We start from the raw sequence: 16,081 nt of genomic DNA, 5'->3' as shown, positions 1-16,081 counted from the left end.
GTGTTGTCCTCCTTGGATCCTTTCTGTTGGGGGTTCTGTGTATTTCCGTGGTCTGTTCGATTATTTCCTCCCTCAGTTTGGGGAAGTTTTCAGCAATTATTTCTTCTAAGATACTTTCCATCTCTTTTCCTCTCTCTTCTTCTTCTGCGACCACTATAATACGGATATTGTTCCTTTTGGATTGGTCACACAGTTCTCTTAATATTGTTTCATTCCTGGAGATCCTTTTGTCTCTTTCTATGTCAGCTTCTATGCGTTCCTTTTCTCTGATTTCAATTCCATCAATGGCCTCTTGCATTCTATCCATTCTGCTTATATACCCTTCCAGAGTTTGTTTCAGTTCTGCGATCTCCTTTCTGGCATCTGTGATCTCCCTGCGGACTTCATCCCATTTCTCTTGCGTATTTCTCTGCATCTCTTTCAGCATGTTTATGATTTTTATTTTGAATTCTTTTTCAGGAAGACTGGTTAGGTCTGTCTCCTTCTCTGGTGTTGTCTCTGTGATCTTTGTCTGCCTGTAGCTTTGCCTTTTCATGGTGGTAGGAATAGTTTGCAGATCTGGGATGAGTGACGGCTGGAAGAACTTCCTTTCCTGTTGGTTTGTGGCCCTCCTCTCCTGGGAGAACAGCGACCTCTAGTGGCTTGTGCTGCGCAGCTGCACGCAGACAGGGTTCTGGTTCCTGCCCGGCTGATATGGAGTTTATCTCCGCTGTTGCTGTGGGCGTGGCCTGGCTCGGGCAGCTACTCCAAAGTGGTGGAGTCGCTTTGTAGCGGGAGCAGCTGGGAGGCTATTTATCTCCGTAAGGGGCCTCCCTGCTCCCTGCAGCCCAGGGGTTAGGGTGCCCAGAGATCCCCGAATTCCCTACCTCTGTATTAAGTGTCCCGCCCTGCCCCTTTAAGACTTCCAAAAAACACCCGCCAAAACAAAACGACGACCTCCAAAAAAAAAAAAAAAAAAAAAAAAAAGTGGTCGCTCATTTTTCTTTATTCTCCGGCGCCAGCCTCAGGCTTCTGCTCACCAGTCTTGCTGCCCTGTTTCCCTAGTATTGGGGCCCCTATCCCTTTAAGACTTCCAAAAAACGCTCGCCAAAACAAAACAGCTCGTTTTCTGGTGTCCTGTGGTGCCAGGCGTCTGGTGCCCGCTCACTGTTCTTGCTGCCCTGTTTCCCTAGTATTGGGGTCCCTATCCCTTTAAGGCTTCCAAAAAGTGCTTGCCAAAACAAAACAGAAAAAAAGAAAAAAAAATGTGCGCCCGCTTTTCTGGTGTCTTCCAGCGCCTGGCCACCAGTGCCCGCTCACTGTTCTTGCTGCCCTGTTTTCCTAGTATCCAGGGCCCTGCACTCTGTCCCGGATGGCTGGGGCTGGGTGTTCGGCATTCCTGGGCTCCATCTCCCTCCCGCTCTGCCTATTCTTCTCCCTCCAGGAGTTGGGGGGATGGGCGCTCGGCTCCCACCAGGCTGGGACTTGTATCTTACCCGTATCTCGAGGCGCTGGGTTCTCTCAGGTGCGGACGTGGTCTGGATATTGTCCTGTGTCCTCTGGTCTTTATTCTAGAAAAGGTTGTCTTTGTTATATTTTCATAGATATATGTGGTTTTGGGAGGAGGTTTCCGCTGCTCTACTCACACCGCCATCTTCCGCCCCCTCGCAATTCCTTTTTCTAAAGATTTATTTATAGCTTACATTCTAAAAGGTTAAAACTATGGAACCATTCGGAAATAGAGGTCTTTTTTCCTGCAATAGAGATTTATTTAAGTGATAATCATCAACAGATTAGTTTATATCTGCATTTGTGAGGCTAGAGCTTGTCAAACATTATCAAAGTAGAGAATTCTCATCTTTTACTTTATTATATTGCTTAAGAAGTATTTTGATTTTAGAAATTAGTTCTCCGAAAATATGGTTAATTTCTTTTGCTGCTTTATGATTTACTATCAGTGGTCATCAACATATATTAAAGTTGTCCTGTTTGTATTTTGTGACCTTTTAAAGTCTTGCTCACTAGGTATTAATTGCAATAAATCTGTAGAGCATCTATACCATTTGTTTCCAAATAAAATATGAATTGAAGACACCATGGTATAAATTAGAAGTTACCACTCTGTCTTGGTTTATGGTGCCCTTGATGTGCGAATAAGATTTTCACAGTGCTCGTAGGCCGAAAGAAATAGAAATGTCTAACAATTCCTATTATTCAGTGGTTAGGTCCAGTCAACTTAGTGTCTATTTATGTGCTAATAACATAGTAGCTATTGAAAAACACAAAAATTTAAAGAAAGAATAAAATTTTCATTTCATTACCACAATTACTGACTAAGAGTATATGTATGTCTATTGGACACTACCCAGATTTTCAAACTGGAATCAGATTGGACACCTCCACCTTCATTTTCTGTTCTACCTTCATTTTGGGATAGTACTTTGTAAAGATATGAAGTCATCAAAGGAGTATAATGTTGAAACTGGGAAATACCTTGAGCTGATAGTTTTTAACAGCATCTGAGAAATGTCTCTGTTTTTCTCAGTAATTTTAAGCATTCTGTGAATTCACTGTGACATGTTAGGATGCAGTACACAGTTTGGAGAACTCAGATATGAATGATTGTCTTAACTTTTTTTTAAATGTGTTCAAGCATTTCTTGGAAAAAATGTAGAAGCATGAAAGTAAAAAAAGCATGAGAACTTAAGGTTGATTTTATGTTACAAAAATCCATGAGGTAGAGATTTTGACATTAAATGCATTTTTAAAAAGACACGAGAAGTGGATAAGTGTTTATAAGTAAACCCTGAGATCCACTTTCAGTCTACATGATCAGTTACAGTTGGTTGATGTCTTACTTTACAGATTGTAACTGAATCAGGCAGAGATCTCCAGGAAAGTAGAAGTGTGAGTGTGTGTGTGTGTGTGTGTGTGTGTGTGTGTGTGTGTGTGCGCGCGCATGCATGTGTAGAGAGGCAGAGAGCTCAAAAGAGAGAATGTGTATACTCATGTCAAAGAGAGAGAAGGGAGGTGAGATTTTAAAGAATTGTCTCACATGATTGTAAGGACGGGTAAGTTCTAATTTTGGAGGGGAGGCTGAAAACTAAGGCAGGATTTCTATGTCACAATCTTGAGGCAAAATTTCTTTTCTGGGGAACTCGTTTTGCTCTTAAGGCTTTCAACTGATCAAAGCCGAACTGAAATATCTAGAATAATCTCCTTTACTTGAAGTTAGCACATTACACTTGTGCGTCACATCTGCAGCATCTAGGCCAGGAGCCAGGCAGCTGACCATCTTAGCCACCAGAGTAGCTGGACACCTTAGCCTGCCTGAGCTGGTGGGTTAAATTAATTGTCAGACTAACCAATTCTGTGTTGTGTAGATTTACTTTTAATGTAGCATATAAATGTCATGGGAAATGACTTGTTTTCCTTTGAAATTATGCAAGTTGAGGTTGTGACCTGTCCTTTACCCAGAAAGCGGCAACAGACCTGGCCAGCAAATCGTCAACACCGAGCGCTAATCCTGGGAAAACCACTGTAGCCTAAGTACACGTTGACAGTTCTGAAAAACATACTTACTTTTTTAGTGTTCCAGGAGGAGTGTATTGGATTGGGGATTTATTAGGTGAAATTACTAAAAGCGTTTACTGGCTGCATACTGGTTTTGAGCATATCTGTTTAGCTCTCAGAATTAGTTGGCTCTGAAGATTAATTGGAGTAATTTTCTGGCTTTGCTCAAATTATTCCTTTCCAGCTCAAGGCTTGCCCGTGCCTTATGAGGTCTTAGCCTTTATCAACACTTACACACAAGTAAACATTTCAAATATTTTGAGACGCCTCCTGGTCTTTTTTCAGATGGACCAGCTTTTGGGAAACATGATTGAAATGTGGGTTGATCGCATGGACAACATTACCCAGCCTGAAAGAAGGAAACTTTCAGCTTTGGCTTTGCTTTCTCTTCTGCCATCTGATAATAGGTGAGGAAATGTTTTCTTAAAGTTTATTTCTTTAAAAATCAAAGTATCAGCACTGTTTTTGGTCATTGTTACTGCTGTGTGTTGTGGGGCAGTGTTGTTTTAAACATACATATGCTAATTTTGTTAGTAGATAATGACATGGCCAGTGTTGGTCTAGATCTTAAAAGGTATGAATGGGAGTGGAGAACACTGCAGTTCAACTTGGTCATATTCATTTCACCAGTTAATTTTATTCCTGTCTGATTTTCCAGTTTTTTAAATAAAAGATTTTATTAGACTTATTTTAGGTTCTTTCTTTATGCATAGATATATTAAATAAATAATATTTCAGTGTCAGTGGCACTTCATAAAATATATTATCCTTCTAGTAATTAAAAAATATGTTATATAATTTTATTATTTGAATTATCTAAAGAAGTTTGCAAGTTGTTTTTTTCTCCTTATGTAGATGAAGTCATTATGTTTTCTTGAACGTGAAATACTGAGATTATTGAGGAGAAACTAGAAATGACATAGGTTAGGTGTAGAAAGATAGATAATTATATCCAAAGCATATTTGTTTTACATTTTTAAAAATCAGAATACTATTTATTTGCTTCAATATTTAATTTTATATGAGTGCATGGCTCAGAAATATTGTTGATATATAAGTTGTGGAAATAGTTGGCATCTCTTAGGAAAATACAAAGCTTCTGTAAGTTTAAGGAATTCTTAGGCTGGGTGCCATGTCAGTCTATATATAAATTAAAGGACATAACTTTATTAAGAGTTAAAATTCTCTTAAACATAAAAATTTCAAATTTGGAAGTTGTGAGGAGATAGCTTTTTGATAAGGAGGTAAGATTTTTGTTTTTAAAATTAAGTACGTATTGAAAAATCCATTGGACAGTAGTGAATTCATGTCATTTTAAGGGTACCAAGAAACTCTTGACTAATGTGGTAATAGAATTTTAAAGAGTAATGATGTGACCTCATAATGGATTACTGACTAAAGAAACAGTGATACAGAAAATGTAATGATCTGAAAACCAAACAAAAAACTTAATTGCTGTAGAAATTTGGGACATAGTTTATTGGCCAATGACATAATTTAGAAAGATTTGTTTTCACGTACCCTAGTGGAAGAATGTTGATGTATTAAGTCAGCAGTTTTATCGCTTCCCATTTTAACCTTTCTTCTACTTACAACTACAAAGTTGTTGGAGTTTGAAGAAATTTCCTCCCCTTCTGAATCCCCAGTGATATTTCCTGGTTAATCTTCCATATAAAGTAATGTCCTGTTCCTACATTTGTTTTAGACTTTGTGGTATAACATTTCTCTTGCCTGAAATAAACAGGTCTTAAGAATAATGTTGATAATGATTTTTTGAAACAGGTTAAATTGGTAAATGTTATTTTCTTCTCCTTTCATTATAATGGATTTTCAAATGCAGAACTATGCTCTTCTAAAGTAGGATTTCTCAACCATAGTACTAGTGACATGTGTGGCCAGATGACTATTTGTCATGGGGTTTCTCCTTTGTATTGTAGGCTATTTAGCAACATCCCCAGCCTCTACCCACTGGGTGCCAGTAGAACCTCCCACCTTCAGTTTAGAATCACTATCTTTAGGGTGATCATTTGGAAAACTGTTAAACTCTTTTACCCTAATCCACTACTTCTGATTAATTTGGTAAAGACTATAGACTTTAGACCTACACTCAAATTCAGTGAACGCCACCAGTCACTTGCTAATGACCATGGCCAAGTTATTTAACTTCCCTGTGCCTTTGTTTTCTGGTTTTTAAAATTGGGATGTTAATAGTATCTTCCTCATGAAAGTATTGTATAGATTCAATAAGTTTATGTATGCAAGGTCAGACTGTCTGGATAGGTGACGCTAGTTGTTTTTATTTCCACCCTTTCTTCATCCATCCATTTACTGTAGTACAAAGTTCTAAAAGCTAAGTCTTTGTGTGTACATGCATTTGTTTTTAATTCAGTACATATTCAGGTATACCGAGTATCTGTATATTGTTCATTAAAAAGATGTGTTAACCACATATGTTCTAAGGAATGTCACCTGCTTGAAGTTCTTCTGTAGTAGTCTACATCATCATCAACTTATGGATACATGATACTGTTTCTGTCTGCTCTCTACATTCTTGGTGTATCTTCTTGGTAACCTTATGAACATAAAGTGATTTTTTTTTTTAATTGTGTGCTACCACTGTTTTGTGTCCTTTTTGTTTTATTATTTCTTTAGCTGGTATAATTCCAAGTTTATATCCGTTTATATTTTCTCTCATTGGATCTATAATTTATACATAGAGAGAGTAATGTTTTTTCAGCTAATGTTTATTTGAAAATAGCATTTACATCTACCTCTTTTAATGTTATCCAAAGAGTTTTTTTCCAAAGGCACAGATTAAACAAAAACTATTACTTGTAGATGACAATGAGAATAATCAAATTTTCCTTTGACTCTGTTGTTTAAAATAGTTCATCCTCCAATTTCAAAGACCCATTTTTATGATGTAGTTCCAAGAATTTTAGATGAGTTCTTTGAGATCAAGTGTTTTAAGAATTTTGAATTTCACTTCTTTTTTTTGTTAGATTTAAGGAATATACCAGTGGGGACTATTTAACATGAACTAGTTGAACAATTGAAAGTGATTGATAAAACAGTGGGTTTTTAGGTATGAAGGTTTGCTTTTTAGGAGAAATAGCCTATAATAAAGTCCTCAGGGTGTAAGATTTACTAAATGTCTCCATAATTCTCATTTATCTCAAGAATAATATATATACCAGCATTTGGAAATTTACTATTATTTAAGAATTTTCTCAGATAATTTTCTGAGTCACTTTACAACTTTTAAAACATCAGACTAGTAAAATCAAGGTAGGTTCCAAAGAGCAGTATTTTGGTATAGTTTAAATATAGTTAAATAAAAGGCAGTTACAATTTTTAAGTTGTGGACAGGTTGTTTTACCTGAATTATACTTGGTTTAAACATCTGTTCCTAAGTGAGTATTTAACATGGTAGGATTTTATTTTCATCCTTTAAAGCAGACCATGGAAGTACCCATTTAAAGTGTACAATTCAGTAGCTTTTATTATATCCACAGAGTTGTGCAGTCAATTTTAGAATGTTTTCCTCATCCCCAAAAGAAATCTTGCTCTCTTTAACATCCTTATTGTCTCATCATTCCTTAGCCCATGGCAGTCACTTATCTACTTTCTGCTCTATAGATTTGCCTATTCCAAACATTTCTGATAAATAGAAGTAGATGATATGTGATCATTTGTGGCTGGCTTTTTAAAATTAGCATGTTTTCAAGGTTGACCCATATTGTAGCATATATCAGTATTTTATTTTGTATTATTACTGAATAATATCCTATTGTATGGATATACCACATTTTGTTTATACATTCAACAGATGATGACATTTAAACTATTTCTAGTTTTTGATTTTTTTGGGGGGAGTGGGAGGTGGCTGTTCTTAATGATGCTGCTATCACTCATGTACAAGGTTGTGTGTAGATAGGTGTTTTCATTTCTGTTGAGTATGGCTGGGTCATTCAGTGACTCCGTGATTAACCTTTTGAGGAACTGCCAGACTATTTTCAAAGTAGCTATACCATTTTACATTCCTTCCAGCAGTGTATGAGGGTTCCATACAGTTTCTTCACATCCTTAGCAACACCTGTATCTTTTTGATTACAGCCATGCTAGTTGGGCATGAAGTGGTATCTCATTGTGTTACAGAACCATTCAAACCTAGTTCTACTGACCCAACTTGCAGCAAGCCTAACACTGACACCACTGTGTAGTGAATGCAAATAGGTGTGTACTAAAAGGCACTGACCAAGGAGAATGGTAGCTAATGCTCAAAGTCCCAAACTCCCAGTTGGCTTACAAGCAAGGACTTTAAAAAAAAATTAAGGTATCATTGATATACAATCTTATGAAGCTTTCACATGAGCAACATTGTAGTTACTACATTCACCCATATTATCAAGTCCCCCTGCCACCCCACTGCAATCACCGTCCATCAGCGTAGTAAGATGCTACCGGGTCACTACTTGTCTTCTCCATGCTATACTGCCTTCCCCATGACCTACCTATATTGTAAGTGCTGATTATAATGCCCCTTGATCCCCATCTCCCTGCCTCTCCAACCACCCTCCCCAGCCCCTTCCCTTTGTTAACCGCTAGTTCCTTCTTGGAGTCTGTGAGTCTGCTGCTGTTCTGTTTCTTCAGTTTTGCTTTCTTGTTATACTACCCAAATGAGGGAAATCATTTGGTACTTGTCTTTCTCTGCCTGGCTTATTTCACTGAGCATAATACCCTCTAGCTCCATCCATGTTGTTGCAAATGGTAGGGTTTGTTTTCTTCCTGTGGCTGAATAATATTCCGTTGTGTATGTACCACATCTTTATCCATTCATCTACTGATGGACACTTAGGTTGACAAGCAAGGATTTTTAAAGACAAAGTTATATGTGAGGGTCTCAGGATGCACGATTAGCTTAGCTCACAGACAACTTCTGAGTGGTTGAGGATTAGGTCAGCAGGAGATGTTTTGGGAATCTTAATCATCAGTCTTCTGGCTCCAACTTTCTAGGGTCTTTGTGGTTATAGTGAGCGTGGGGTCCATCCTGTGGGGGTCTCAGCTCCTGTAAGCCAACTCAAGGACATACGTCAAGACATTATCTCTGAATTATCATAGAACTGAAGTCCTATGACAATGGTTTACATCAAGGCTAAGCTATTATTTCACCTGCTTGACTTTCTTATCCTCTCCTCCTGCATGTATCCATTGCCCTAATCATCCTTAACTGTGAGTCCAATTCCCACATTCTGGCTAGGAGGGCTCAGGTCAGCCCATAGTGAACAGGGCTTTGAGGAGAGGGTTATCTGCCCGGTTTCAGGTGGGGTAGAGTGTCTTTTAAATGGTTCTTCTCTGCATTGCTCACCTTTGGGAAGCTCACTTGACACAAAGGCTTTTGACTATTAGTTGACTGATAACTCTGTGCTGATTTGGGGGTGCCTGAGGAAATAACTGAGATCTGAAGGGGAGAAATTAACTCTGGTGAACATGTTGAAAGCAGGTCAGTATCCGAGAAGATGGAACAACCTGGGCAAAGGCTTTGTGGCTGGAGGGGTCAGGGCACCTTTGGGAAACTGCGAGAAGGCCAGTGTGGCAGCCATTAGGGCAAGTGGAGTGAGGGCAATAAAGATGGAAAGCTGGGCCCAGAATAGAGCATAGATCCTTGGAAGGCAGAGCCTTCAAGGAATGGTTGGTTTTATTCTCTGAGATGAATTATGCAATTACTAGTTTCTATCTTAACAAAACTGTTACAGATCATTTTACTCATTTCTTTCTGTGGAAATTTTTAAAATCCATTTTTCTGGTGCCCAGGTTGTCACATAGGGAACATGCTAGGATTCATATCTTTTAATTAATTTTTTATCTAGTGTTTGCTTGTTTGCTGCCAGCATTCATTCTTTACTAATTTCCTCATTTATTTGTTCAGTAGAACATTATTAAATATGCACACCTCAGTAGTGGGCTGTGAGTGCTTTGAAATGTAAATTTTGTTTTTATTCACATATGGTGAGGCCTACAGATCAGAGGATGATTGCCATTTGAGATCAGCTTTCTCATGTAGCATTATGTCTTTTAAATTCGTCCAAGCTGTTGCATGTGTCATTAGAATGTTGTTTGGTTATTGCTGAGTAGTATTCCATTGCGTGGATGTATCACCTTCAACCATCAAAGGGCATTTGGGTGTCCAGTATTTTTTAAATGACTCCCCCCCCCCCCACTAATATCTAGTTCCATGAACGTCAGAGCCTGGAATTTTTTTGCATGTGTTCCCGTCTCTCTTTCTTCACTCAATACATCATGCACATACATTACATACACATGGTACTTAATTTTCAGAACCATTTGCATGTAAGTTGGGTAAATCATGGCCTTTTACTCCTTTAGTCTAGGATCAGGTATTGCATTTAGTTGTCATATCTTTATAGTCTCTTTCACTCTGTATTGACATTTCCCTAGTCTTTCTCTCACTGACATTTTTGAGGAATATAGTACTTTTCTCTCTCACCCCCTCTTTCCCTCTCTTTCAACAGAATAGATTGTTCCTCGTTTGGAGTTTGTCTGATCATGATTAGATGGTCAGCATGGTCAGATTGAGCATGTAATGGAACACATAAATGATGTTGTGTCCTAGAAATACTACATCCAGCAGCATGTGGGGTCATGCTGCATTTCATTAACCATGTTCGTTCTGGTCGAGGTGTTGTCTCCACTGGTTTCCCTTTTTTTCCTTGCAACCAATAAGCAAACTATATTGAGAAACTGCTCCTCATTAAAATTTCTGCCTATATTAAGCAAAATGTTTTTTATTGTTATTGGGCTATTTTCCATTGTATGCCTCAGTTCAAATTTTGATTCTCTTGAAATTCTCAGGAAATAAAGGTGTTTTAATATCAAAAGGGAGTTATAGTATACAATTATGTACATAATGCTACTGATATTTTAAGTGTACTGTCAAGAGAATTATATTAATGAAAGTCAGAATTAGCCTAAGCAATCAGTTTTTTGAAAAATTAATGGTTAAATAAGATGTAACAATTTGTAGTCAATTCTTTATAAATACTTACCTTAAAATGTTACATTATACACAGATACTTTTTATTCTAAAAGATCAAAAATAATTCAGTTGTATAGTGAAAAGTCACTGCAGGACCCTTTCACTCTCTCCAACTTTTTTTTGCCAAAGATAGCATTTGTCAGTAATTTGTTATGCAACTGCATACAACCCAAGGCATGTATCTTAATATACTAACGTACTAATTGCTAGTATTTAATATTATATCCTCAGAATTTATTTTGAAAAATTAATAGAAAACACAGAAGATAGTGTTCACCATTCTAAATTGCTTATTTTTGCTACCTATTTTTTTAAGGAATAAAAGTTGAACTCTCTAATATGTATTCAAAACAATATAAATATCTTTTTCATTTAAATAATTCACAAAAAACTATATTACTCTACTTATATCTTATTTCAGCTTGCTTTTTCCACTCCATAACTATCTGTTGTTGAGGCATATTGTTAGTTCGAATATTTTAAATTTTCCGGTTTCTTTTTTTAAAAAAATAGTTACTTATAAAATTATGAGATATTTAGGCATGCGCATGAGGAAAACTCAAATTTACTGCATTCTGAAAAAGTAAGTTCCTGATATTTCCTTTAACAATACCTTTGAAAACACAGATAAAATTACTTCCTGTCTCTCAGTTTCCTGTATCCATGGTAACCCCTGTTTTATACACTGACTGTGGAGGAACCAATGTGAAGAGTGGTGTTTCCTGAGCAAACTGTGACTTAAAAAAAAAAGAAAGAAAAGAAGGTGGAGGGGTAGAGGTCAACAGTGGCACAGAAAGAAATGGAGTTTAGAAATGTCGCTCTTCAGACTTAGAAAGAAAACCTTTACTTGAATCAGCCGAGTGTTAATAATGTGAATTTCCTGTTCTTGGTAAGATTATTTATTTAAATGTGAACTTATAGCTGAAACAAAGAAAGCTTTGGTTTTGTGAAAAACTGTAGTTAAAATAGAGTTTGGTTCTGTTAATGGATTTGTATTTTCATGTATTGTAATGTTTTTTAATTGATATTAGACTTTAAGATACAGGGATACATTATATCCACAGACTGTCATCCTTACACCATCATTTGTCACTTTTATTATAGTCAGGTACAATATTTTAAGTTAACTTAGCAAATTATTTATTTTGCAGTTCGTTAAATTTGAATTGTCATTTTGTCAAACAGGTTAATGATCTGGAGATGTTGATAATTCTAGAGCATATTCCAAATTCATCATTTTATGCTATCACCATAATTATGATTTATTTAGTGTTACTGGTTGATCCTAACAAAAAAAAAAATAGGACGCAGGATTTCTAGTATTATAAAATGTTTCATTTTAAGACATTTTGATGATTTAAAGTTTTACCTTCTTTTTTTATAGCCAATTCTGATATGAACAGAAAAACCAAGGGCTATGTGTGGATTATGTTTTTCTCTGCCTTGCCTTCGACTGTTTCTACTTGTTATCTGTTATCTTGTATTATTATTCCATAAAAAGATACTTGGATGTTCATCTGTTTGCCAGCTGTGCACTGGGAGACAAATTAAATGCTGTAATTTAGACCTTTCAAGTATTCCTAAGAATTTTCCTGAAAGTACAGTTTTTCTATATCTGACTGGAAATAATGTATCTCATATAAATGAAAATGAGTTAACAGGACTTCATTCTCCTGTAGCCTTGTATTTGGATAATTCTAGCATTGTGTATGTATATCCAAAAGCCTTTGTTCAGTTGAGGCATCTATATTTTCTGTATCTAAATAATAATTTTATAAAACGCTTGGATCCTGGAATATTTGAAGGACTTTCCAATCTTTGTAATTTATATTTACAGTCTAATCAAGTATCTTTTGTTCCAAGAGGAGTATTTAATGATCTAGTTTCAGTTCACTACTTAAATCTGCAAGGGAATCGCCTGACTGTCCTCGGGAGTGGTGCCTTTGTTGGTATGACTGCTCTTCGGATACTTGATTTATCAAACAATAACATTTTGAGGATAACAGACTCAGGCTTTCAACATCTTGGAAACCTGGATTGTTTGTATCTAGAAGGTAATAATTTAACAAAAGTACCATCAAATGCTTTTGAAGTACTTAAGAGTATTAAGAGACTTTGTCTTATAACCATATGGAAGCAATACAGCCCTTTGCATTTAAAGGAGTTGAAAACTTGGAGTATCTCTTCCTGAAAAATTCTAGAATTAAAAATGTTACTAGGGATGGGTTTCCTGGAACTAATAATTTAAAGCATTTGATCTTAAATCATAATGATTTAGAAAATTTAAATTCTGACACATTTAGCTTGTTAAAGAATTTATTTACCTTAAGTTAGAGAGAAACAGAATTATCAGCATTGATAATGATACATTTGAAAACATGGGAGCATCTTTGAAGATCCTTAATCTGTCATTTAATAATCTTACAGATGTACATCCAAGGGTCCTTAAGCCATTGTCTTCACTGACTCATCTTCAGGCAAATTCTAATCCTTGGGAATGTAACTGCAAACTATTGGGCCTTCGCGACTAGCATCTTCCGCCATTACCCTAAACACCTATTGTCAGAATCCCCCATCCATGCGTGGCAGAGCACTGCATTATATTAAGTGGACTGACTTTACAAATTGTATTACATCTTCTACAAATGTATCCAGCGCTTGGGCTATAAAATCTCTTCATATTCATCACAAGACCACTGCATTAATGATGGCCTGGCATAAAGTAACCACAAACGGGAAACATTTGGAAAATACCGAAAGCGTTACTTTCTGGGAACGAATTCGAACTTCTCCTGCCAGTAGATTTTTTCAAGAGAATACCTTTGCTAATCCACTAGAGACTACTGCAGTGTTACCTGTGCAAATGCAGTTTACTTCTTCCACTAACTTGAACTTGGAAGAAAACAGTGCTTTACCTATTGATGCTGCTTCAGTATCAGGGAAAACAGCTCTAATTTGTACACAAGAAGTTGAAAAGTTGAATGAGGCTTTTGACATTTTGCTGGCTTTTTTCATTTTAGCTTGTGTTTTAATCATTTTTTTGATCTACAAAGTTGTTCAATTTAAACAAAAACTGAAGGCACCAGAAAACTCAGGGGAAAATAGACTTGAATACTACAGCTTTTATGAGTCAGCAAGGTATAATGTAACTGCCTCAATTTGTAACACTTCCCCAAATTCTCTAGGAAGCCCTGGTTTGGAGCAGATTAGACTTCATAAACAAATTGTTCCTGAAAGTGAGGCACAGGTCATTCTCTTTGAACATTCTGCTTTATAATTCTAGATACTGACTGTAAGGAAACTTGAGTGCCATTGACGTGAATAAAATTAAAGCTCCTTATAGAATTATGAACTTTTTTTTGAAATATGAATTATATGAGCTTAGCCTTAATAAATATATTTTTAATAACTTGTGAATACTGTATTCATTCAGTGGATATTTTTTTTGATAGGTACTATGTTAAGTAGTAATAATAGTTAACATTTCTGTGTACCAAGTACTATTCTAAACACTTCACATATATTTAATCTTTAAAAAGCCTTGTAAAGTTGTACTATTTACATTTTAAGGAAATCTAGGCAGAGTGAATTTGAGAACTGTCCCATATTCTCAATTTGGGATACTTTTTAGGTCTATCTGACTCCAGAGCCCATGCTTTTAATTTCACACTACTCTGCTAACTACTTGCTAGTGTTATAATCGTGAACAACATGGACACAGTTCCTAATCTCAGTAGAGCTTGAAATCTAGAGGAGGAGACACATGGCTTTTGTACAGTATGGTAAGTACCACTATTGGAGTACCACTATCTGTTGTATGTGGGGTTGAGAGATGGCTGAATGGAAAAGGTGACAGTGACACTGGGTCATGAAGGGTATATAGAAATTAGCCCAGTGAAGAACTGAAAAATAGGTGGTGGTAACATCTTATCAGAAGGGTTGAAGAAAGGAGAAAGAATACTACTTTTTAGGTGCTAAAATTTCATTACAACTGGAGTTGTAGGTGGTATTGTGAGATTTGTAGCTAAAGGGAACTATCAGATGAAGAAGGATATTATAATTTCATTTTTTTTCCCCAGGGCAACAAGGAGCCATGGAAGGATTTTAAACAATGGGTGACATAATCAGATTTACTCTTTAAAAAGTACACTCTTTCTGGAAGGAGCAGGAAGACTAGGGGCAGGATCATTTGGGTAGGAATCTGAATGACTAATCCAGGCAGAGATGACGGAGGCCTGGGCCACAGTCCAATGAAGCAGAGAGCATAGGTAGATTCTAGAGCTACTTTGGAAGTAAGATGAACTGCCTTGGTGACTGGCCAAGGGGTGGTGGGTGAGGGAGAAGTTAAAGATGTTAGGTTTTTGGCTTAGGCAACTTTGTGCTTCATTCACTGTGCAAAGGAAGCTAAAGGAGTGGAGATATGGGTGGGGCAAAATTATGTGTTCAATTTTAGATATATTGAAATTGAGGTTCATATCAGATCTCCAAGTGGAAATACCCAGCAAGCAGATGATTAGGAAAGAGGTCTTACCTAGTAAATGTCAGTAATTTTTAACCTTTCATCTGTCAAGTACACTAGAAGTATATGATACATTCTTAACAGTGAAAACAACCATTTGGGCCATGATTTTGGTAGACAATTAAGTGAATAAGATGAAAGAGCCCCACCAAGAGATGTTAGTAGCCTTGACTGAAAATCTTTAATATAGACAGATGGTAATTGAAGTCATGAAAGTGATGTGATGTTTTTCCCATTAGCATATATTTATATTGGTATAGCACTCTGCAGAATATTAGGCATATATATAGTAAGTGCCCATGCCCAATCTGTTAACAGTGACTCGAGCCATATATACATATTAAAAATTTCCTCCTAAGCATTATATATTTCATGTTTATGCTATTCTTCCTCTTGTCCCAAATTTCTATTTTTATTACTTAGAGTTAATAGTATCCATATATGAAATTAGCTTGAAACAGTCTGGTAGTCTCTAAGTCAATTGGTAATTATTGAATTTGCACTGTGAAACCAAAATAATTATAAACAGGTGTTCTATGTTGTCCATTAAAACTTAAGACAGTGCTTCTCAAACTCAGAATCACTGGAAAGTCTTGTTAAAACACAGGGTACTGCTCCCTACCCCTCCCAGAGTTCCAGATTCACCAGGTCTGGAGTGGGGCTTGTGAGTTTGCAGTTTAACAAGCTGGCTGATGCTGCTGGTCTGGGGATCATGCTTTGAGAACCACTGCCTTAAGATATTTGATTTGAGAGAAAAGCAGAAAGGAGCTGAGAAGTGCTTTTGGGATATACTAGAAATTGCAGAGAAATTAAAGCTGCAGTTTACCCACCCCTGCCCCTAAGATTTTTCAGTGTATTCCTTTTCCCAACCTAGCTTTGTCCTTGATTGTGATTTTAGCAGAAAACACGAGTATATTTTAAATAAGTTTGTTCTTACATAAATTACTTATTTC

General features: G+C 36.6%; 2 protein-coding genes across 4 annotated transcripts in view; both read left to right on the top strand.

Annotated features, from left to right (window-relative positions):
* The window catches only part of IPO11 (importin 11), a 298,239-nt gene that overhangs the window by 180,251 nt on the left and 101,907 nt on the right, over nt 1-16,081 (top strand). For 2 of the 3 annotated variants that reach the window (XM_036887802.2, XM_036887801.2), the window contains exon 27: nt 3,838-3,959. In XM_036887802.2, the coding sequence (XP_036743697.2) occupies nt 3,838-3,959 (122 nt within the window). Of the gene's footprint in view, nt 1-3,837; nt 3,960-13,036; nt 13,164-16,081 lie in introns of those variants that run through there. The other variant, XM_036887803.2, reaches the window with a different exon arrangement.
* On the top strand, nt 11,508-14,018 carry LRRC70 (leucine rich repeat containing 70). Its single transcript, XM_036887804.2, is given in 4 exon segments — nt 11,508-12,720; nt 12,723-12,923; nt 12,926-13,135; nt 13,138-14,018. Coding segments are annotated over 4 exon segments (1,854 nt in total). The 5' UTR covers nt 11,508-12,026; the 3' UTR covers nt 13,887-14,018.

Source organism: Manis pentadactyla, chromosome 2 (genome assembly GCF_030020395.1).
Source record: "Manis pentadactyla isolate mManPen7 chromosome 2, mManPen7.hap1, whole genome shotgun sequence".
Classification (NCBI taxonomy): Eukaryota; Metazoa; Chordata; class Mammalia; order Pholidota; family Manidae; genus Manis; species Manis pentadactyla.
The sequence above is the reverse complement of the archived record's forward strand: the minus strand, read 5'-3'. Positions and strand labels throughout refer to the sequence as shown.